Source organism: Panthera pardus, unplaced genomic scaffold, assembly GCF_024362965.1.
Source record: "Panthera pardus isolate Hobbes unplaced genomic scaffold, ASM2436296v1 HiC_scaffold_24, whole genome shotgun sequence".
Taxonomy (NCBI): domain Eukaryota; kingdom Metazoa; phylum Chordata; class Mammalia; order Carnivora; family Felidae; genus Panthera; species Panthera pardus.
This window is the reverse complement of record NW_026526810.1, coordinates 20,256,878-20,282,240: the sequence shown is the minus strand read 5'-3', so window position 1 is coordinate 20,282,240 and position 25,363 is coordinate 20,256,878. Positions and strand designations below refer to the sequence as shown.

At 38.6% G+C, this 25,363-nt stretch overlaps 1 protein-coding gene across 1 annotated transcript in view; it reads left to right on the top strand.

The window, feature by feature from the left end:
* Positions 1 to 25,363, top strand: part of OCA2 (OCA2 melanosomal transmembrane protein) — a 516,689-nt gene that overhangs the window by 186,423 nt on the left and 304,903 nt on the right. The window contains exons 16-17 of the mRNA XM_053888812.1: positions 21,813 to 21,960; positions 23,916 to 23,973. Coding sequence (XP_053744787.1) covers positions 21,813 to 21,960; positions 23,916 to 23,973 — 206 coding nt within the window. The remainder of the gene's footprint in view (positions 1 to 21,812; positions 21,961 to 23,915; positions 23,974 to 25,363) is intronic.

The window sequence follows — 25,363 nt, the reverse complement described above, 5'->3', positions numbered from 1 at the left end:
ATACAACGTAAGTAGCATAGTATAGAGACTTTAGTGTTCAAATACGTCATACTTTGTGATTAAATGTGATTACAAAAGTGGCAACATAATCCAGCACAGAGGACAATGTACCATGTCAGTCAAGAATGTTGGCGAGGCACCAGGCAGCAGGAAGAGGGCTCATGACCATCTTATGGCTTTGCATTTTTCTCACCTAAAATTTTGGTAAATGTTTTATTGAGAACATTACTGATGAGGATATATTACAAGCAAGAGATTATTTGGGAAATAGCCATCCTCTCCTCAGCCAGACCAATATAGGACATTGTGCAGGTTACCCGGGTAGCAGAGCACATCTGGGTGACAGGAGTACATTAACAAAGGTGCATTTCTTTCTCTGTAGTTTCAGATGGTGTGGTGTCCTCACAGAGCTCATAGATTGTATATTTACCTCTCTCATCCTGTTATTACTCTGTCCTTGTGTTGTACAGGACTTCAGGTTTTATCTTTAGTAAGATAACAAAATACCATTTTTGTATGAATAGGTAAGGATCTATAGGTTTTGTTACCAGCCCTCCTGCTCATCAGATGTAACTGTACTTGGCAGATTTGCCTTTCTTTCATTCGTGACTTTTGTATTCAGAATTTGACAATTTTTGTTCTAGTTTGGAAAATATTACCTTATATACCCTCTCAAGAGTCATCCATATAAGACAAGCTTGTTCTTAGTAAAATGTAGTCATCCACCTCTTCCAGAGAAATGGAATGATACACAGAAATGTCTTTTAGGAAATGCTTATTGACCAAATGCAAAAAACATTGGAGTGTCCTTGTGGATGTAGAAATGGTACTTTAAACATGACCAAGCAGTAAGAAATTCTGGGTGGACCCTCCGCCTAGCCCCAACTGAAGATGATGTAAGTGCAGGACAAGTGGGCACATTTCCTGTGCTTCAGATGCTCATGGGGCACTAGGATTGGCATAGGCCCCACCCAACAGGACCTGAACTATAGGGGGTGAGCCTAGGATGGGGGACTGGAGATAAGGGGGGTGCAAACACAGGTGTTGGGGGCTAAATAGAACTGTCCTTTTTATGTAATCCTTTTTATTTTTTAATTTTCATTTTATTTTTAAAAATTTGCATCCAAATTAGCATATAGTGCAACGATTTCAGGAGTAGATTCCTTAGTGCCCCTTACCCATTTACCTTACCCATTTAGCCCGTCCCGCCTCCTACAACCCCTCCAGTAACCCTCAGTTTGTTCTCCATATTTAAGAGTCTCTTCTGTTTTGTCCCCTCCCTGTTTTTATATTATTTTTGTTTCCCTTCCCTTATGTTCATCTGTTTTGTCTCTTAAAGTCCTCATATGAGTGAAATCATCTGATATTTGTCTTTCTCTTACGAATTTCTCTTAGCATAATACCCTCCAGTTCCATCCACGTAGCTGCAAATGGCAAGATTTCATTCCTTTTGATTACTGAGTAATACTCCATTGTGTATATATACCACATCTTCTTTATCCATTTATCCATCGATGGACATTTGGGCTCTTTCCATACTTTGGCTATTGTTGACAGTGCTGCTATAAATATTGGGGTGCATGTGTCCCTTTGAAACAGCACACCTGTATCCCTTGGAAAAATACCTAGTAGTGCAATTGCTGGGTCGTAGGGTAGTTCAAGTTTTAGGTTTTTGAGGAACCTGCATACTGTTTTCCAGAGTGGCTGCACCAGCTTGCATTCCAACCAGGAATGCAAAAGAGATCCTCTTTCTCCACATCCTCGCCAACATCTGTTGTTGCCCGAGTTGTTAATATTAGCCATTCTGACAGGTGTCAGGTGGTATCTCATTGTGGTTTTGATTTGTATTTCCCTGATGAGGAGTGATGTTGAACATTTTTTCATGTGTCGGTTGGCCATCTGGATGTCTTCTTTGGAGAAGTGACTATTCATGTATTTTGCCCATTTCTTCACAGGGTTCTTTGGTTTTTGGGTGTTGAGTTTGATAGGTTCTTTATAGATTTTGGATACTAACCCTTTATCTGATATGTCGTTTGCAAATATCTTCTCCCATTCTATAGGTTGCCTTTTAGTTTTGCTGATTGTTTCCTTCGCTGTGCAGATTTTTATTTTGGTGAGGTTCCAGTAGTTCATTTTTGCTTTTGTTTCCCTTGCCTCTGGAGACGTGTTGAATAAGAACTTGCTGCGGCCAAGATCAAAGAGGTTTTTGCCTGCTTTCTCCTCAAGGGTTTTGATGGCTTCCTGTCTTACATTGAGGTCTTTCATCCATTTTGAGTTTATTTTTGTGTCTGGTGTAAGAAAGTGGTCCAGGTTCATTCTTCTGTATGTCACTGTCCAGTTTTCCCAGCACCACTTGCAGAAGAGACTGTCTTTATTCCACTGGATATTCTTTCCTGTTTTGTCAAAGATCAGTTGGCCATACATTTGTGGGTCCCTTTCTGGGTTCTCTATTTTGTTCCATTGATCTGAGTGTCTGTTCTTGTGCCAGTACCATACTGTCTTGATGATTAGAGCTTTGTAGTGTAGCTTGAATCCTGGGATTGTGATGCCTCCTGCTTTGGTTTTCTTTTTCAAGATTGCTTTGGCTATTTGGGGTCTTTTCTGCTTCCATACAAATTTTAGGATTATTTGTTCTATCTCTTTAAAGAATGCTGGTGTTATTTTGATGGGGATTGCATTGAACATGTAGATTTCTTGGCTGCTTTGCCATTTTAACAATATATGTTCTTCGTATCCAGGAGCATGGAATCTTTTTCTATTCTTTGTGTCTTCTTCAATTTCTTTCATAAGCTTTCTATAGTTTTCAGTATATAGATTTTTCACCTCTTTGGTTAGATTTATTCCTAGGTATTTTATGGGTTTTGGTGCAATTGTAAACGGGATCGATTCCCTGATTTCTCTTTCTGTTGCTTCATTGTTGGTAAATAGGAATGCAACCGATTTCTGTGCATTGATTTTATATCCTGCCACTTTGATGAATTCATGAATCAGTTGTAGCAGTTTTTTTGGTGGAATCTTTTGGGTTTTCCATATAGAGTGTTATGTCATCTGCAAAGAGTGAAAGTTTGACCTCCTCTTGGCTGATTTGGATGCCTTTTATTTCTTTGTGTTGTCTAATTGCAGAGGCTAAGGCTTCCAGTACTATGTTGAATAACCGTGGCGAGAGTGGACATCCCTGTCTTGTTCCTGACCTTAGGGGGAAACTCTCAGTTTTTCCCTATGGAGGATGACATTAGTGTTGAGTCATTTGTATGTGGCTTTTATGATCTTCTATTGATACTTTCTTGAGGGTTTTTAATCAAGAAAGGATGGTGTATTTTGTCAAATGCTTTTTCTGTGTCTATTGAGAGGATCATATGGTTCTTGTCCTTTCTTTTATTGATGTGATGAATCACCTTAATTGTTTTGTGGATATTGAACCAGCCCTGAATCCCAGGTATAAATCCCACTTGGTCATGGTGAATAATTTTTTAAAGGTATTGTTGGATCCGGTTGGCTAATATGTTGTGGAGGATTTTTGCATGCATATTCATCGGGGGAATTGGTCTATAATAGTCCTATGTAGTCGGGTCTTTGTCTGGTTTTAGAATCAAGGTAATGCTGGCTTCATAGAAAGAGTTTGGAAGTTTTCCTTCCATTTCTATTTTTTGGAACAGCTTCAGGAGAATAGGTGTTAAATCTTCCTTAAATGTTTGGTAGAATTCCCCTGGAAAGCCATCTGGCCATGAGCTCTTGTTTTTGGGAGATTTTTGATTACTAATTTGACTTCCTTACTGGTTATGTGTCTGTACAAATTTTCTATTTCTTCCTGTTTAAGTTTTGGTAGTGTATACGTTTCTAGGAATTTTTCCATTTCTTCCAGATTGTCCATTTTGTTGGCATATAATTGCTCTAATATTATCTTATTCTTGTTTTTAATTTCTTCTGTGTTGGTTGTGATCTCTCCTCTTTCATTCTTGATTTTATTTATTTAGGTCCTTTCCTTTTTCTTTTTGATCAAACTGGCTAGTGGTTTATCAATTTTTTTATTCTCTCAAAGAACCAGCTTTTGGTCATTGATCTGTCCTACTGTTTGTTTTGTTTCCATAGCATTAATTTCTGCTCTAATCTTTATTATTTCCTGTCTTCTGCTGATCTTGGGTTTTATTTGGTGTTCTTTTTCCAGCTCTTTAAGGCGTAAGGTTAGGTTATGTATCTGAGATCTTTCTTCCTTCTTTAGGAAGGCCTGGATTACTATATACTTTCCTCTTATGACCATCTTTGCTGTGTCCCAGAGGTTTTGGGTTGTGGTGTTATCATTTTCTTTGGCTCCCATATACTTTTTAATTTCCTCTTTAACTTCTTGGTTAGCCCATTCATTCTTTAGTAGGATGTTGTTTCGTCTCCAAGTATTTGTTACCATTCCAAATTTTTTCTTGTGGTTGGTTTCAAGTTTTATAGCATTGTGGTCTGAACATATGCACGGTATGATCTCGATCTTTTTGTACTTGCTGAAGGCTGATTTGTGTCCCAGTGTGTGATCTTTCTGGAGAACATTCCATGTGCACTGGAGAAGAATGTATATTATGCTGCTTTAGGATGAAATGTTCTAAATATATCTGTTAAGTCCATCTGGTCCAGTGTGTCTTTCAAAGCCATTGCTTCCTTGTTGATTTTTTGAATAGATGATCTGTCCATATTTGTGAGTGGTGTGTTGAAGTCTCCTACTATTATGGTGTTACTGTCAATGAGTTTCTTTATGTTTGTGATTAACTGATTTATATATTTGGGTACTCCCACATTTGTCGCATAAATGTTTACAATTGTTAGGTCTTCTTGGTGGATAGACCCCTTAATTATGATATAATGCCCTTCTGCATCTCTTGATACAGTCTTTATTTTAAAGTCTAGACTTTGTGATGTAAGTATGGCTACTCTGGCTTTCTTTTGTTGGCCATTAGCATGATAGATGGTTCTCCATCCCTGTACTTTCAATCTGAAGGTGTCTCTAGGCCTAAAGTGTCTCTTGTAAACAGCATATAGATGGATCTTGTTTTCTTATCCATTCTGTTACCCTATGTCTTTTTTTTTATTTTTTTAATGTTTATTTATTTTTGAGATGGAGAGAGACAGAGCATGAACAGGGGAGGGGCAGAGAGAGAGGGAGACACAGAATCTGAAACAGGCTCCAGGCTCTGAGCTGTCAGCACAGAGCCTGACATGGGGCTCGAACTCACGGAGTGTGAGATCATGACCTGAACTGAAGTCAGACGCTTAACCGACCAAGCCACCCAGGCGCCCCTACCCTATGTCTTTTGATTGGAGCATTGAGTCCATTGCTGTTTAGAGTGAGTACTGAAAGATACGAATTTATTGCCATTATGTTGCTTGTACAGTTGGAGTTTCTGGCAATGTTCCCTGGTCCTTTCTAAGTTTTGTTGCTTTTGGTATTTATTTATATATGTGTGTATGTATGTATGTATTTTTTCATCTTTTCTTCCCTCAGAGAGTCCCCCTTAAAATTTCTTGCAGGGTTGGTTTAGTGGTCCCAAAATCCTTTAATTTTTGTTTGTCTGAGAAACTTTTTATCTCTCCTTCTATTTTGAACGACAGCCTTGCTGGATAAAGAATTCTTGGCTGCATATTTTTCTGATTCAGCACATTGAATATATCCTGCCACTCCTTTCTGGCCTGCCAAGTTTCTGTGGATAGGTCTGTTGCAAACCTGATTTGTGTTCCCTTGTAGGTTAGGAACTTTTTTCCCCCCTTGCTGCTTTTATGATTCTCTCCTTGCCTGAGTATTTTGTGAAGTTGAGTACGATATGCCTTGTTGGTTTTTGTTTGTTTTGGTCGGTTTTTGTTGAGAGTCCTCTGTGCTTCCTGGATTTTGATGTCTGTGTCTTTCCCCAGGTTAGGAAAGTTTTCTGCTATGATTTGCTCACATAACCCTTCTACCCTATTTCTGTCTCTTTCTCTTCTGGGACCCTATGATTCTGATATTGTTCCTTTTTAATGAATCACTGATTTCTCTAATTCTTTTTTTCAATTTTTTAAATATTTATTTTTGAGAGAGAGAAACAGAGTGTGAGTGGGGGAGGGGCAGAGAGAGAGGGAGACAGAGAATCCAAAGCAGGGTCCAGGCTCTGAACTGTCAGCACAGAGCCTGACACGTGGCTCGAACCCACAAACTGTGAGATCATGACCTGTGCTGAAGTCAAATGGTTAGCCAATTGAGCCACCCAGGTGCCCCAGATTTCTCTAATTCTTAAATCATGCTCTTTTGCAATAATCTCCCTCTTTTTTTTCCTGCTTCATTATTCTCCATAAGTTTTCCCTCTATATTGCTGATTCTCTGTTCTGTCTTATCCATCCTTGCCACCATGGCATCCATCTGTGATTGCAGCTCAGTTATAGCATTTTTTATTTAATCCTGACTAGTTTTTACTTCTTTCATCTCTGCATACAGGGATTCTAATCTATTTTCGAGTCCAGCTAGCCTTCTTATTATCGTGATTCTAAATTCTGGTTCCAACATCTTGCTTATATCTGTGTTGGTTAATTCCCTGTCGTTTCTTCCTGCTCTTTCTTTTGGTGTGAATTCTTTCGTTTCATCATTTTTAAGGGAGAAAAGGAATTAATGAGGTAGAAAAAATTAAAATAAAAATATTAAAAAAATATTAAAATTAACAAACACACACACACACACACACACACAAATCGAATAAATGATGCTAGATGATAGGTATGTTTTGGTCTGGATGTTGAAAGTGGCATGATAGCTTAGAGAAAAAAAGGGGGAAAAAGAAAAAAAAGGAAATTGTTTGAAAATTTGAAAAAATGAATACACTGAAGTAGACTAAATTGAAATGACGGGAGTAAAACAGAATATGAAAAAAAATTACACAAAAATAAAGAATAGAGCAGAAAAAAATTAAATAAAAATATTTTTAATACAAATTAAAAATAAACATGATTTCTTTGTCTTTCTGTATTCAAGAAAAAGAAAAGAAACAAAAAAGACAAAAAAGAAAAAGGAAATCGTTTGAAAATTTGAAAAAGTGAATACCCTGAAGAATACTAAAATAAAATGATGGAAGTAAAATAGAATTTGAAAAAATTTACACAAAAATAAAAAAAACATATAGTAAAAAACAAAGAAAAGTATTTTTAATAGAAATTGAAAATGAAAATGAATTTTTTCTCTTTCTGCTGAATTGTGTGGTTCAGCTTGTGTAGATTGTTGTGTTAATCCTGTGATCAGTTTTATAGGTATGCAAAATGGTTTAGCGTTGGTCTGGCTGTATTTCATGGATGTGAGACACACAAAAAACTCCCATGCTGTTCTGCCATGTTGGCTCCAAGGACTGTATTTTCTTGATAGCATTGATAATGCCTCATCTCTTGTGGTCTACAGAGCACGGCATGTGCCTTTATTAAGAAAAAAGAATCCCAGATCCTTCTGTCCTCTTACAGCTTTATAATGGAGAGGACAACTACACATGATCCCATTCCTTTCCTGTTTTGAAAAAAATTAATCAAAATTGGCTTTTAAAAAAAGATATTTCTGGCACTAGGATACCTTGATCAACTTTTGCCATTGACCAATGTATTGTTTTTCTAGGACTGATGTAACAAAGTACCATAGACGAGTGGCTTAAACAACAGATGATTTATTTCCACAGATGCTAAGAGGATTTAGTAAGCTAAAGGATGGCTTATTTCCTCACAGTTCTGGAGGCTGGAAGTCCAAAATCAATGTGCCTATAAGATTGGTTGGTTCTGAGTAAGGATGTGTTCCAGGCCTCTCCCCTTGGCTTTTAGATGGCCAGATTCATGTTCCTGTGGCATTCTCCCTGTGTGTGTCTATATCCATATTTCCCCATTAATAAGGATACCAGTCATCTTAGATTTGTGGCCACACTAATGACCTCACCTTAATTAATTACACCTGCAATAACACTATTTTCAAATAAGGTCACATTCTGAGGTATTGGGGATTAACACTTCAACACATGGGTTTTGGGGGAAACAGTTCAACACATAATGACCAGTTAGAGATATTTAGAATGTTTTATCATCAACTAGTATATGTAAAATGAGATAATTTGATATTTAATTTTAGTTTTCTGATGGAAAGGATTGCACCAAGAGAGAGCTAAGGAAACTGTGATCCCAATGGATGAGTGTGTGGGCACAGCTGTACCTCAATGGAGAGTCAGACAGTTATCTTATTCAGTTATGCTAGATTTCTCCCAACCATCCTGATGATCAGAATGACCTGAGAACAATTGTTATATTATTTAGGTTACCAGGCCCACCCCCAGGAATTCAGTGCTGTTAGTAAGCTCTTCTGGAGAAAACTATCTTGACATGAACTTAGGATACATGGATTTAGAAGTATAGGAAACAGATCTGTATAATCAACTCTTCTACTCTTCCTGAGTAAGGGGTTGAGAAAAGCTTTGAGGGAAGGGGTGGGGGATAATTGGGATCTGCGTGATGCTAAAGCCCCATGTCAATGCCATGACAATATGTAAATCAGCACAGAGTGAGCTATGCAGTGTCAGGGCAAATGCTCTGGGCCACCATGGGGCATAGGGCTCTCCAATTTTAGAATGCTTATTTTTTGAGTTTATTTATTTATTTTTGAGAGTTGGGAGGGGCAGAGAGAGAGGAGAGAGAGAATCCCAAGCAGGGTATCAGTGCAGAGCCCAATGCAGGGCTTCATCTCATGAACTGTGAGACCATGACCTGAGATAAAACCAAGAGTTGGACGCTTAACTGACTGAGACACCAAGGTACCCTTAGAATGCTTGTTATTACTACAGATTCCCAAGCCCTATTGTAGAGATTTGGGTTCAGCAGGTCTGTGATGGCATTCAGAGCATCTGTCAGAATAGGCTTGGTTATGCTGAAGTAAAGAAGTAACTCCAAAATCTAAATAAATTGCAAAGCCCTGTTCCCCGCACCGCCCCCCCCCCCCCCCCCCCCTGCTCCGCTCCCTTTCACTTCATTACTACTGAAGGCTGGTAGTACCCTGCTTGTCATCAGTTCTCAGAGCCCTGAGCTTTTGGTCATCAAAGTAGAACCACTTGTTCCACCCCATTATTGACTGACACAGGATGCCTCTGTTCATATTTTGTCATCCTGATTGTCACCAGGCCCCACCAGTCACAGGGGCCAGGATGTATCAGTCTGACAAGTGCCCAGATTGGAAAACAACATGACTTACTTGATAAAATGCACAAATAGCCAGCACAATCTGCCTTCCTGTTCACCAGACATCAGCTCAAATGGCTTCTTGTTAATATTTTGTATAGAATTTTTGTGTCTGTGTACATTAGGGAAATTGATGTACAGTTTACTTTCTTGTAATGTCTTTTTTTTTTTTTTGCTGGACTCATAGGATGAGTACATAAGTATACACTCCTCTTCAACTTTTTGGAGGAGATGGTATAGAATTTCTAACACTGTTCCCTTAAATGTTTGCTAGGGTATTTACAGGCCTGGATTTGTGTGTGTTGGGGGTTTAGCTAAACATTCAAATTCCTGATTAGACACAAAACTGGCTATTACAGTTATCTATTTAGTGATTTATCACTTACATATAACAACCAGTGCTCATCACAACAAGTGACCTCCTTAATACCTATCACCCATTAAGCCTATTGCCCACCCACCTCCCTCCATTAACCCTCAGTTTGTTCTCTATAGTTAAGAGTCTCTTATGGTTTGCTTCCCTCTTTCTTCCTTTCTTTTTTCCCTTCCCGTATGTTCATCTGTTTTGTTTCTTAAATTCCACATATCAGTGAAATCATATGGTATTTGTCTTTCTGACTGACTTATTTTGTTTAGTATAATACATTTGCAAGTGACAAGATTTCATATATATATATATATATACACATAGTATATAGTATATACACATGTATATATGTAGTATATAGTATCTACATGTATACATACATGTATAATATATACATACATATAATATACACATAATATTATATATAATATTTCATTCTTTTTGATGGCTGAATAATATTCTATTGGTATATTTACACATATATAATATTACATATATACTTAATATATATAATATATAAATATATAAAATATTACATATATAATCATTCTTTTTGATGGCTGAGTAATATTCTATTGTGTATATATACACATATATAATATTACACATTTATAATATATACACATATACAATACACATATATAATATTCTACTGTGTATACACAATATATATACCACATCTTTAAAAATTTTTTTTAATGTTTATTTATATTTGAGAGAGATAGAGAAAGACAGAGCATGAGCAGGGGAGGGGAAGAGAGAGATAGAGACAGAATCCAAAGCAGGCTCCAGGCTCTGAGCTGTCAACACAGAGCCCAATGTGGGGCTTGAACTCACAAGATGTGAGATCATGACCTGAGCCAAAGTCGGATGCTCAACTGACTGAGCCACCCAGGTGCCCCTATGTATAACACATCTTTATCCATTTATCCATTGATGGATATTTAGGCTCTTTCCATACTTTGGCTCTTGTTGATAATGCTGCTATAAACATCAGGGTGCATGTATTCCTTCGAATCATATTTTAGTATCCTTTGGGTAAATACCTAGTAGTTTAATTGCTGAGTGATAGGGCAGTTCTATTTTTAACTTTTTGAAGAATGTCCATAGTGTTTTCTAGAACGGCTGCACCAGTTTGCATTCCCCACCAACAATGTAAGAGGGTTCCCCTTTCCCTGCATCCTTGCTAACATCTGTTATTTCCTGTGATGTTAATTTTAGCCATTCATACAGGTGTGAGGTGGTATCTCATCATGGTTTTGATTTGTATTTCCCTGATGATGAGTGATGTTGAGCATCTTTTCATGTGTCTCTTAGTCATCTGGATGTCTTTGGAAAAATACCTGTTCATGTCTTTGACCCATTTATTAACTGAATTATTTATTTTTTGGGGTGTTGAATTTGATAAGTTCTTTATAGATTTTGGATACAAACCCTTTATCAGATATGTCATTTGCAATTATCTTCTCTCATTCCATAGGTTGTTTTACTTGTGTTGATTGTTTCCTTTGCTGTGAAGAAGGTTATCTTAATGAAGTCCCAATAGCTCATTTAAAAAATTTTGTAATGTTTATTTATTTTTGAGACTGAGAGACAGATTGTGAGAAGATAAGGGGCAGAGACAGGGAGACACAGAATCTGAAACAGGCTCCAGGCTGAGCTGTCAGCACAGAGCCCAATGCAGGGCTTATACTCACGAACCATGAGATCATGACCTGAGCAGAAGTTAACTGACTGAGCCACCCAGGTGTCCCAAAATAGTTCATTTTTTATTTTGTTTTTCATGCCTCTGGAGATAGATCTAGTAAGAAGTTGCTCTGGCTAAGGTCAAAGACATTGCTGCCTGTTTTCTTCTGTAGGAGTGTGATGGTTCCCTATCTCACATTTAGGTCTTTCATCCATTTTGAATTTATTTCTGTGTATGGTGTAAGAAAGTTATTCAGGTTCATTATTCTGCATGTTTCTGTCCAGTTTTCCTGACACCATTTGTTGAAGAGACTGTTTTTCCATTGGATGCTCCTTCCTGCTTTGTCGGAGATGAATTGACCATATAGTTGTGGGTCCATTTCTGGGCTTTCTATTCTGTTCCATTTTTTTTAAGGATTGTTTTTTTTTAAAAGATTATTTTGGCCATTCAGAGTCATTGTGGTTCCTTACAAATTTTAGGATTGTTTATTCTAGCTCTTTGAAAAACTGGTAGTATTTGGATAGCGATTGCATTGGCTGTATAGATTGCTTTGGGTAATATAGACATTTTAACAATATTTGTTTTTCCAATCCATGAGCCTGGAATGTTTTTCCATTTCTTATGTCCTCTTCAATTTCTTTCATAGGCGTTCTATATTTTTCGGGTATAGATCTTTTACCTCTTTGGTTAGATTTGTTCCTAGGTATTTTTTTTTTCTTTTTTGAGTGTGAGAGTGGATGAAGAGCAGAGGGAGAGGAAGAGAGAGAATCCCAAGCAGGCTCCATGTCTAGCACAGAGCCTGATGTGGGACTCAATCTCATTCCCATGAGATCACGACCTGAGCCAAAACCAAGTGTTGGATGCTTAACTGACTGAGCCACCCAGGCGCCCCAGGAGCCCAAGTATCTTATGGGTTTTGGTGCAATTGTAAATGGGGTAAATTCTTTTATTTCTCTTTCTACTGATTCATTGATGTATAGAAATGCAACAGATTTCTTTACATTGATTTTATATCCTGTGACCCTCCAGCATTTGTGTATCACCGTTTTTTGGTAGAGTCTTTTAGGTTTCCTATGTAGAGTATTATATCAACTGCAAATAGTGAAAGTTTGAGTTCTTCCTTGCTAATTTGGATGCCTTTTATTTATTTTTGTTGTCTGATTGCTAAGGCTAGAACTTCCAGTACTGTGTTGAATAACAGTGGTGAGCGTGGACATCTCTGTCTTGTTCCTAATTGTAGAGGAAAAGCTCTCAGTTTTTCCTCATTAAGGATGATATTAATTGCAGGTCTTTGGTATAGCTTTTATGATGTTAAGGTATGTTCCCTCTATCCCTACCGTGTTGAGGTTTTTTTTTTCAAGAATGGATGCTGTATTTTCTCAAATGCTTTTTTTTTGCATCTACTGAGAGGATCATACGGTTCTTATCCTTTTCTGTATTAATGTGGTGCATCACATTGATTAATTTACAAATATTAAACCATCTCTGAAGTCCAGGAATAAATCCCACTAGGTCATGGTGAATAATTATTTTAATATACTGTTGGATTTTATTTGCTAGAATCTTGTTGAGAATTTTTTCATATGTGTTTATCAGGCATACTGGTCTGTAAATCTCGTTTTTAGTGGTGTCCTTGATTTTGGAGTCAAGATAATTCTGGCCTTGTAGAATGGGTTTGGAAGTTTTCCCTCAATTTCTATTTTTGGAACAGTTTGAGAAGAATAGGTATAAACTCTTCTTTAAATGTCTGGTAGAATTCCCCTTGGAAGCTCTCTGGCCCTGGACTTTTGTTTGTTGGGAGATTTTTGATTACTGTTTCAATTACTTTGCTGGTTATGAGTCTGTTCAAATTTTCTATTTTTTTCTGTTTTATTTTTAGTAGTTTTTATGTTTCTAGAAATTTGTTCGTTTCTTCCAGATTGGCCAGTTTGTAGGCATATATATTTTTTATAGTATTCTTTTATAATTGTTTGTATTTCTGTAGTGTTGGTTGTGATCTCTTCTCTCATTTGTGATTTTATCTATTTGGGTCCTCTCTCTTTCTTTTGGTAAGTATGGCTAGGAGTTTATCAATTTATCAATTTTGTTGATTCTTTCAAAGAACCAGCTCTTAGTTTTGTTGATTTGTTCTACTGTTTTTTTTGTTTCTATATTGTTTATTTCTGCTTTAATCTTTATTATTTCCCTTCTTATGTTGACTTTAGACTTTATTTGCTGTTCCTTTTCTATCTCCTTTAGGTGTAAGGTTAGGTTGTGCATTTGAGACTTTGTTTGCTTCTTGAGGTTTGCTACATCCCAAAGGTTTTGGACTGTCGTGTTTTCATTTTCATTGGCTTCCATATATTTTTTTAATTGCTCTTTAATTTCTTGGTTAACCCATTCATTTTTGGTAGAATGTTCTTTAACTTCCATGTATTTGAGGGCTTTCCAAATTTTTTTCTTGTGGTTGATTTAAAGTTTTATAGTGTTGTGGTCAGAAAAGATGCTTGCTACATTCTCAATGTTTTTGTATTTGTTAAGGGCTGATTTGTGATCAAGTATGTAATCTGTTCTGGAGAATGTTCCATGTGCACTTGAGAAAGATGTGTATTCTGTTGCTTTAGGATGAGGTGTTCTGAATATATCTATGAATTCCATCTAGTAGAGTGTGTCATTCAAAGCCATTATTTCCTTGTTTATTTTCTGCTTAGATGATCTGTCCATTGCTATAAGTGGGGTGTTAAGTTCCCCACTATTATGTTATTATCAATGAATTTCTTTATGTTTGTTATTAACTGAATATATATTTGAGTGCTTTCAAATTGGGGGCATAAATATTTACAATTGTTAGATCTGCTTGATGGATGGACCCCTTAATTAGATATAATGCCCTCGTTCATCTGTGGTTACAGTCTTTATTTCAAAATCTAGATTGTCTGGGGGTGCTGGGGTGACAGTCAGTTTGGTGGTTGACTTTGGCTTAGGTCATGATCTCATAGCTCATGGATTCGAGCCCCGTGTTGGGCTTTGTGCTGACAGCTCAGAGCCTGGAGCCTACTTCAGATTCTGTGTCTCCCTCTCTCTCTGCCCCTCCCCCAATCACACTGTGTCTCTCTCTCTCTCAAAAATTAATAAACATTAACAAAAAATTTTTTATCTAGATTGTCTGATGTAAGTATAGCTACTCTGGCTTTCTTTTAATGTCTATTAGCATGATAGATGATTCTCTATCCCCTCACTTTCAATCTGCAGGTGTCTTTAGGTCTAGAATGAGTCTCCTGTAAGCAGCATATACATGTGTCTTATTTTTTTTAACCCATTCTGATACACTATTTTTTTTTATTGGAACATTTAGTGCATTTACATTCACAGTAATATTGATAGAGAAGAATTTAGTGCCATTGTATTGCCTGTAAGGTTGGTGTTTCTGGTGATTTTCTCTGTTCCTTTCTAGTCTTTGTTGCTTTTGGTCTTTCTTTCCCACTCAAAGAGTCCACTTTAATATTTTTTGCAGAGCGGATTTTGTGGTCACAAACTCCGTTAGTTTTTTGTTTGTCTGGGGAACTTTGATCTTTTCTTCTATTCTGAATGACAGCCTTGCTGGATAAAGTATTTCTGGCTGCATATTCTTCCCATTCAGCATGTTGAATATATCCTGCCACTCTCTTCTGGCCTGCCAGGTTTCTGTGGACAGATCTACTGCTGACCTCAATTTTCTTTCCTTGTAGGTGAGGGGTTTCTTTTTCCTTGCTGCTTTCTGGATTCTTTTCTTGTCTCTGTATTTTGCAAATTGTCCTGTGATATATTTTGGCTTTGGCTGGCTTTTGTTTAATTTGATAGGAGTTCTCTGTGCCTCCAGGATTTAGATATCTAAGTCCTTCCCCAGATTAGGGAAGTTTTCAGCTATAATTTACTCAAGTAAACCTTCTGCCTCTTTTCTCTTTTTCTTCTGGGACTCCTATGATACAAATGTTATTATGCTTTCTAGAGTCACCGAGTTCTCTAAGTCTACATTCATGATCCAATACCTTTCTTTCCCTTTTTTTTCAGCTTTATTATTTTTCATATTTTTCTCTTCTATATCACTATTTCATTCTTTTGCATCATCCTTCCTTGTTATTATAGTCAGTTGGTTTTGCATTTCAGTTATAGCATTTTTAAAAATTTTAGCCTGAGTACTTTTTAGATCTTTTATCTCTGTAATAAAGGATTGTTTAGTGTCTTCTATGCTTTTCTCAGGCCCAGCTAGTATCTTTGTGATTGTTGTTTTAAATTCTGGTTCAGGCATATTACTTATATCTGTTTTGATTAGATCCTTGGCTGTGACCTGTTCTTGTTCTTTCTTTTGCAGTGAATTCCTCTGTCTTGTCAGTTTTTCTAGGTCACTGTGTGTGTGTGTGTGTGTGTGTGTGTGTGTGTGTGTTAGGAAAGCCTGTTATATTTTCTGCTCCTGAGAGTAATAGCTATTTTAAAAAGAGGTCTTATACCATCCAAGGCCTGGTGCTTCAGGAAGTGTTTCAGAGTTTGCACTCTGCTGTTATGTTTAGGATGCTTTTCCCCTCTAGTCAGTTTTCTGAAGAGTTTCTTCTTGCTTGCAGTTGGCGGGGGGGTGCAGGGGTCTAGGCATGTTTGACTTTGTTAGGTGTGTGGTGTTTTAACTAGGTGTGCTTTTGTCTGCTTGTCAAAATAAACCTGATCCTATTTCCACTAGAGCTGAAACTTTGCAGCATTCTACAATCAGTAGACTTGGTGTGTGTGAGGGTTTTGTGTTGGTCTTCTAGGTGAAGGGCCTGCTGTGCTGGTTCACAGGCTGATTTTCCCTAGTAAAGATGCACCTGCAGGGTGTAGTGGGGTGGGGCTTGGTGTAAGCAGCTCCAGCCTCCTCACCGAAGTCTGTTAGTGCTGACGGATTGGGGAAAATGGCTTTGCCCCACACTTTCATCCTGGAGCAGGGAATCTGCTCCCACTGTTCTAGAAGCCCTCACAGAAGAGCGAGCAGTCTCCCTTTTTGTGTCCTTGGCTTCCATTAGAGCCCTGCCTTCACCTTGTCTGTGCCCAAGCTGTCTGCCTGCCAGGTGGCACAGTACTCCTGTGTTTTATCTCAGGCATGTGGCTGTTTTTCAAAAGTCCAAATTTTAGGGAACTGGTGCAGCATGGATCCATGCTGATCCTCTGGGGGAGGGTCTTGCCATGCTGCAGCTTGTTCTGGCTTGTCCCAGAAAAGCAGTTGCAGGATCGCACAGAGGCTCAGAATTTATGATAAAGTGCAGCAAAAAACAAGGCACCAAGGCTTGCTGCCCTCAGCAGATGTTTCTGTTCCTATGCTAATGAATGAGGCAGCATGTTGGCACCCTCCAACTCTTTTGACCCCTGAGAGGCTGTGCCACCTCTCCCAAATGCACTCCAAGAAGGGGAACTGTCTTTCCTAGTGTGACCCAGGGGATCCTCAGACCCCACTGTCTGCTCCTAGGTTTCTGCCTTCCTTTCCAACAGGAGAACTGCTATGTCTGCCAGGCTCCATCTGGCAGTGGCATGGACTTCTAAAACTTCACACTTTGAGCTCTGCTGCTTGTAAAAACTTGTGATAATCAGCTGTTCCAGTTTTCCCAGGCAGTGGTTTTGGGGAAGTGTTTCTGTTGTGAAGTCCCCTGTGTGCTGCTTTCTCTCTGTTTATCTGCCTCTATTCTGTCTCCAAGATCAAGGCTCCCTCCCCTTCAGAGCACCCATGATTCTTTTCTCCCCAGAATCATGTCTCTGCACCTACCACCTTCCACAATGTGGTTTCTTTTCTCACTCTAGTTCTACAGTTTATTCTCTCAGGATTCAGATTGATTTCTTGGGCATTTGGAATGATTTGATATCTGTCTAGCTTTTTGAGGATAAGGCAAGCATAGGGTCCCCCTATTGAGCCACAATCTTAAATCCTCTCCTATCTCTGCTTTTCTCTGATGGGTCTGGTTAGAGTTTTATTAATTTTATTGATCTCAGGAACTAGGTTCTGATTATATAGATTTTTCTCTAAATTTTTCTCTTTTAGTGATTTATACTCTGATATTTATTATCTTTTTACTCTGAGATTAATTACTCTTTTTTTTCTAGTTTCTTAGAGGTTGAAGTTATTAATTTTATATATATCTTCTTTTCTAATATAGGTGTTCAGTGCTCTAAATTTCCTTCCAGGTACTACTTTAGTGACCTCCTACCAATTTTTGTATGTTTTGTTTCATTTCCATCCAGTTCAAATTACTTTCTAATTTCCCTTTTGATTTCTTTAATCCTTGGATATTTTAGAAGTGCTTATTTACCACATATTTGGAGAATTTCCAATTACCTAATTTAATTTAAGAGTGACCAGAGAATATACTTGGTAAAACTTGAATCTTTTTAAATTATTAAGATGGTTTTATGGCTAGAATGTCTAGCCTTGTAGATATTCTGTATGTACCAGAAGAGAGTATGTATTCTGCTGTTGTTGGGTGAAATTTTGTCAGTATGGTCAATTAGGTCAAGTTGGCTGATAAAATTATTCAAGTCTTCTATATTCTTGCTGATTTTATTTTTAAAATATTTTAAACCTTTATTTATTTTTGAGAGAGAGAGAGAGACAGAGTGCGAGTGGGGTAGGAACAGAGAGAGAAGGAGACAAAGAATCCGAAGCAGGCTCCAGACTCTGAGCTGTCAGCACAGAACCCAACCTGGGACTCGAAATCATGAACCATGAGATCATGAATGGAGCCAAAGTCAGACACTTAACCAAGTGAGCCATCCAGGTGCCCCTATTCTTGCTGATTTTCTATCCATTTGTTCAATAAATTACTGGGAGATGAAAATAGAAATCTCTAATTATGATTGTGGATTTGCCTATTTCTCTTTACAGTTATAATTTTTGCTTTATATATTTCAAAATTCTGTTACTAGGGTACATAACATTTGGGATTATTTCCTCTTGAAGATTTTATCTTTATCATTATACCTTTACCTTTATCATTATAAAGTGAGCTTCCATATCTATATTCATATTCTTGCTCTGACATCTATTTTGTTGTTAATGTAGCAATTCCAGATTTCTCTTGGCTGGTTGTAGGGTAGTATATCTTTTCCATTCTCTTATCTCTATATTTAAAGTGAATTTCTTGGAAGTGGCTAACAGTTGGGTCTTGCTTTTTTTATCCAATTCCTGATAATCTCTCTTTTAATTGGTACGTTTAGATTATATTTAACATCATTAATAATATGATTAAAGTGTATCATCATGTTATTTTCTATTTGTGCCTTCTCTTCTTTATCCTTTCCCATTCATTTTATGCTTTATTTTGAATTGATTGAATATTTAAAAATATTTCATTTTATCTTTTCTTTTTGCTGTTACATTTTTGGCTATAGTTGTGTTTTGTGAATTTAGTGATAGTTATGCTACTGACTTCAAGTGATACTGCTTAACATAAACTATAAGAAACTATAAGAAAATTACAGTAGTATAATTCCATTTCTCAACTCCTGGCCTTGGCATCTTCCCCTGAAACTCAGCACTTGGAGCTGGATGACCCTCCACTAGGCATTCTGGCAGTCCCCACATCCTGTGAGAGAGCACATCCCACATGGTAATGTCTTCACCTTTTTGTATCATGTATATGGTAACCCCAAGTAATGCTATAAGAGGTTGGTTGAAAAGCTCAGGAACATAGGGACAGGAGGTAATCAGAGAGGTGGAGATTAGACATCTGATGATATCTCCTGGTCAGTGGCCAGCGTGGAAAAGGTAAGAGCTTATATAGCGGGTCAGAGCTCACAAAAGCACTTGCCATTTGAGGATCTAGAGTCTTTCCTGTAGACCTTTGGCTTTATTCTGCAAGCCATGGTAAACCAATTTGAAAGAAGGAATCTATCTGTCTGTCTGTGTATTTGCTACCCTATCTTTCTAGATAGATCAGCCTAGATATATTTATCTTCCTAGAAGATAGGTAAATATAAAGATAGATAAAGTGTCTTCTTTCTATATATCTATCTATATAACTGTATCTGTCTATATATATCTATCTATAAAATAGAATAAGCAGTGTTTTATGACTAACTGTGGGTGGATTGGTAGGAAGTGACTCCAGTTAGAGGTTACTGAGGAGGAATCAGAGTCAGTAAGTGTGAGGAGATGAGGCCTGGACAAACTGATGACCTGAGACAGGAGCAAGTGGAGGGTTGACCTGAGACAGGAACAAGAACTATACCAGTATATCCTTAACTGTTTTTGTGGCCCAGTACTGCCCTAGTTCATGTTTACTTATGACATATCTTCTATCTCTTTCTAACTTGTTGGAGACCAATCCTGTAACTTATTAATTTTTATCCTTTAGCATCTAGCATGGTATCTGACATGCCCAATAATGTCAGTGTAGAAATAGTGAAGAATGGCATTGATAAGACCAAAATGACATTTCAGGCTCACATACCTGGAAGATGAATGATGTCATATAAAAACTAAGAAAGTGAGAGGAGAGAGAGTTTTGTGGAGGGAAGATGGAATGTTTATCTGTGAACCTGACAGCACAAGATGCAGAGGGCAATTTCAAGTAGCCCATTGAAACCATAGTCTTAGAGCTTAGCAGAGAAGAGAGGGTGTGGAGATGGCAGAAGAGGTGTGGAGGAAGCCTGAGAACTGAGGAGCAAATGCACTTGGGTTCTCGGTACAGGCAGTGAGCTTCCTTTCCCTGGGCAAAATCTCTCAACTAAATTCCCTGATAAGTGATGATGTATTTCATTCCAAAATGATGAAAACAAAAGTACACTACCTAAGGATTCATGCATGGGGATTATCTGGGGAGAATAGCTCCTCCTGTTTGATTTGATACATTACAAGGCAACTAGGCTCTAGGTGTACACAAAGCAGCTGAGGCTGCGTCTGGAAAGGACACCTGCAGAAAGGAGCCCTGGGGACCTGGAAGGCCAGTTTCATGGATGCAGCAGTGACTCCCAGGCTCTGCTTCTCCACACATCGATGGGGAGAGGCCTCCCAGCCTTCATTGCATGGACTAGCCTCAGAGACTAGCCATGCTCTTGTTTAGCTCTTTAAAGTTGATCCACTTGGGAAAGTGACCATCACCTATGCCTTGAAAGACAGGCTGGAAAGTCTCTGTACTTTATGGATGGGCTTTGAATGATATCTTCTGTGTAATGTGATTCACAGCATTGGATGAAACACCTTCACTGAAGCCTCTGCATGACCTCATCTCTCCTTTCCTGTCCCTGTGTGATATTTTTGTGCTCAGTCGTTCAGAAGTCTAGTTTATTCGATTTTCTCCTCCTCCTCCTGTTCCTCCTTTTAATGTTATCATAACCTCATAGGTTGTTTAATGAGATATGAGGCTCTCTGAAAGGAAATTATAGATATGTTTCTCTGAAGAAGATTTTGAATTATACCCAAGTTTATTTATTTTTTATTTTGGCAAACTACAAAGTGTCAATATGAACTGATGAAAACACATTACATAGCTTACTTCCAAAGAGTTGTCATCTTTGTAAGGCTAGGTCTTTAGAGAAAAGCGTGTGTTAACTGAAATAGTTTTAGTGCCCCTATTCTCTCCCACTTCTCTTTTCTGAATCTTGATGCAATTTGCAATAGCTCTGCCACATAGTAGGTAATCAACTCTTGTGTACTGAATAGAGGGGGCTTAAACAGTGGTGTTTTCCTAGTCACTAAACCACAAGTATGTGCTACTTCTCAGTATTTAGATAATAGGCCTGCCTTGCCTCTGCTCTGAGCTAGTTGTCAAGTGCTCTAGTCCTGCTTCAAAGGGTTCTGTCTTTCTCATCTTGAATTCTTGTGATATGAGGTATAGTACATTGCACATAAGAGGTGATTGATGAAAATACTGTTCTTCCTTATATTTTTTGGTGGATATTTGGAGAAATTTCTGTAGCACCTTTAACTGTAAAATAGAGGTTAAGTATAAATTTTCATAAAAGATTTTGATATTTTAGGAGCCAATGAATTGACAATTCATTCCTCTTTTCTATACCAGAAGATGTCTGAAATGATGAGTAAAATTTGCCTCATTCTATTAATTTGTGCATTACATAAGTTTGTCTATGTTTCTCTCACCTGTGTTCTTTCACAGATGCAAGCTCAGCTTGGAGGCCTGGTCAGGAGGCAGGGCATTCACTACCTCCTGCTCTTATCAGATGCCTTCCTGCTGAGAACTACACTTGTATCTTCCATGTTCACTAGATCTACTTCAATGATTAGACAGTGTCTGGATTTTGGCTGAGAGATCCAAACTCCTGGCTGTAAGAAGTAATTCCCTGGGAGGGGAAAAGTTTGTTGGGTGATAGCATTGATATGTATATTCAAGAATTTATTTCTCACCAAAATCACATTACTTTGCATCCATGGCAATTTTTTAATGTGGGCTTTGTCTCCTGGTTCTATTACAATAACACGAATGCTAAGTCACTGCTTTGGTTTGGTTCTTGGTTATTTGTGTATCATCAGGTATATGTTTCGTAGTCTTGGAAGGTTGTGAGGGGAGTAGGTGCCTGCTGATGTCTGAGGTGGTGGGACACTCAAGCCTTGGCTTTTCTTTCCTGCAGAACTGAAGCACGAGATCCACGTTTGGCGCCTGACTGCGCAGCGCATCAGCCCGGCCAGCCGAGAGGAAACAGCGGTTCGGGGCCTGCTCCTGGGGAAGGTGCAGGCACTGGAGCACCTGCTGGCCCGAAGGCTGCATACCTTTCACAGGTACCAAGCCAGGACCCTGCTTGGGCTACTCTTGGTTTATAGCAGTGGCTCTCAATTTTACCAGTTGTGCTCAATGGTTGAATTGTATCAATAACCTATTTACTACCACCTCCCATGGTATCTAAATGTCATACAATGTACAAGTCAAGTAAGTTAAAATGATGCTTCTTCAGAGTACTCATGGTACTACAAAATAGTAACACTAGCTTCATGCCAATGAAGCTGTGTAAGTCTCTTGTGGCACATTATTTTGTCTACCCTCACTTAGATCTCTGGAATATGTTCTGGTACCAGCCCCAGTTTAAGGATGACATAACTGAAGCTCAGAGAATTTGAGCAACTTGTCCAGGGTTCTACAGCTAGGAAAGAGTGACAGTGGGGATTAAATCCACACTCAAGCACTGCCTGTCACACCTTCACACATAACACTTGTTCTATAACAAGAATCAAAAACAATTAATATAACAAAGAAATTAACAAAATACTCTCCCAGTAGTTGATTTTCAGGGACCTCAAAGAATAGTTAAGTCCTACTCAATTCATTTCCTGTCATTTGCTTTTAATCAAAGCTGAGATGTAAAAGGTAAAAATGAAGGGATGAATTTTTCCTCCAACTCTGATGAGGTGCTGAGTTCCAACCTGTCTTCACTTTGGGAGAGCTGATAGAAGAAGCAGGAGCATATCTACCCTTCAGGGACATTGAATCATTACTGCCACAGAGCTGGGAGCTGGGCTAGAATGAGGGGTCTGTCAAGGCAAGGAAATGCAAATCCCTGTGAATGTAGTGTGAATGATCTTACATGTTGAAGTTTGCTGAAAGCAGCCCTGTATTCCTGGGCTGAGGACAGGAGCTGGGTGTGGTGACTGTGCTGACCCTTGAGGGTCATCCAGTATGGTCTTGAAGCCTGTTATTTTAGTAGGGCCAGGGGGAAGGCTACAGGGAATGTGTGGAATCTTACTCTCCAGCAAAGTGCTGTCTCAGCTCCATCCTAGCCTAGGACCAACCTCCACCAGATGGTGCTTGGGAAGCAGGACCTCGTGTCCTGAGGCTCCAGGAGGGTCCTGAATTGCAGGCTGGGGACCAACTTCCACCACAGGCATAGATCTTAAAAGGAGAAACTTTGTAAATGAAAGATGCTGGCTCTGCAGATTTTGTTTGTATGTATTATTTTAAAAAATTGTCTTCAGGATTTGCCTGCATCTGCTGTGATTTCCTTTAGGGTCTGTTCTGGCTGTGTAGTCAGCCTCTTTTGATACTTGTGGCATATAAGTGCTCATAAAACTAAATTCTCCACAGTATAGCTCTTTTTCCTAGTTAGTAGGGAAGAAAATAAAGCAGAAATCGTGGACTGTTAGGAAAGGTTAAAAGCGAAAGGCATGTTGGAACAAATGAGGGTGACTGAATCAGATCAGAGGTTCCCATGACCAGAGGAGGGAGAAGCACACCTAAGTTCTTTAAAATTGATTTCCATTGATAAAAATCACCACTAAAGCAAGTGGAATTTCTTTAATGTTTTTTCCTTTAATAAGTTTGGTTGTCAATATAAAATAACTTCATTTTGAAAAAAAGTATAGGAAAATAGAAAGTAAAAAGAGAAAAACAAAAGTATCTTACTGTCATCCCCCTCGTTCACATTTTGGTTAGTATTATTCTGACATTCCTTGTGCTCATGCTCACACATACACATGCTTGCACACTTGCTTCATTAACATTCCATTCATTTCCTGTATTACTTTTCTTTGGAAATACAGAAATATCTTTTCCAATCCATAAACCCAAGTTCACTGGTCACCTTCAGTGACTAGGTGTGCCCAGTATGTGGCCAAATCAGGCATCACTTAGTGCCTGGTATCTAGGCCAAAGGTCCATGCTAAACATGTGCTGACTGCTGCCTTGCTGATCTCACTGCTCGGTAGCTCCAGGAAAATAATGAGACTGCCTTTTTCTCTTTTAGACAAATCTCACAGGAAGATAAAAATTGGGAGACCAATATCCAGGAACTCCAGAAAAAGGTACTGTGGTTTATTCTCTCAGGGATTTCTGAATCACCTCTTGCTTCACAAAAGTTAAGACTGAAAGTAATTTCTCTTTTTATTCCTATAGTTGTACACAAGACATGAGTTATTTCTAGGAATAAATGGGAAAAATCATTTTCCAGGCATGATAGGTCTATTTTGTCCTGAAATGGAAAAGTTAAAATTTTTAAATACCCTTTGAGATAGAGTGCCCCTTTCTATGGTTAATTCAGCTGCAGAGAATGTTGGCTGGGTGCTTGAGGTTCTTGCAGCTCTTCCTGATCCTAAAAGGCAGGTCTTATGGTTCCCATTGCGTGGATGAGGAGATTGAGGCAGAAACAGATGAGGCATGCAATGTGAGATGGAACAGCTTTAGGGACAGAGATGGAGTGTATGGTGTACATTCTCTCATATGGCTCTGGCTTCTGGTGGGCTGTAACTTTTGAGTTCTGTTGATAATTTTCCTGCTTTAACGGACCTGTTTTTAGCCTATCTGAGAACACAGTGCCCCTCTCCTGGCTGAGAGAACTCTGCTCCAGATATGCTGGGAGACATTATATCTTTGTGAAATCTCAAATCCATGTAGTTTCTTTCCTAGGGAGAGATTGATTACCCATTTTCTTATTATGATAGGAACATTTTGTCCCTTTATAAAGAAATTTAGGTATGGTGGTCCTGATGGGTAATGTGTCCTTTGGGTCTCTCTTCCCAATCTCTGCACCACTGAGATGGTTGGGGTTAGGAAAGGAGGGTGTGGCTATGACACTTTTCTGGGCCCCAGGTTTATGCAGATCCTGCTTGCTTTGCTAGACCATGTAGTGCTGGCTGTGAATTAGGGAAAAGATTGTGTATCTCTCTGTGTACAAGGTGGATGAGGATTGAAGAGAAGTGGAAGGAAAAAACAAGGAGCTTGTATTAAATGAAAGAGTTCTTACTGTGATAGCTCCAGAAAGGCAAAGGGAGAAAATTTGACAGACACTCAAAATAACAGATAGGAATACATTTTGGATCATTTCCGCTTACACCAGCAAAGTGATGCTGGAATGTTCTTTGATCTTCCTGCTCTCTCCATTCCCAATCCTAGAACTGCCCATGGTAATACCTACGTTCTATGATTAACATGGCTGCATGGAGGTTTTATAGTGCCTCCCCTTACAACAAGTGAGGGGCCATGCCCTTTTCCTCCTAATTCACCATCATAGACTCATCTAGCCAAACTGGCCTTCCTTGGAAGTGGGAAGGAGAAGATGAGTAGGGGCCAGTTGAGCCACAAGCTTTGGCAGTAGGTGGGGAAGGAAGAGATAATCAGGAGGTGGCCCACATGATTCGTGAGCAGGGGGCTAGGGACTGCAGACAGAGCCAGTATAACATGTAAGAATATGCTTGT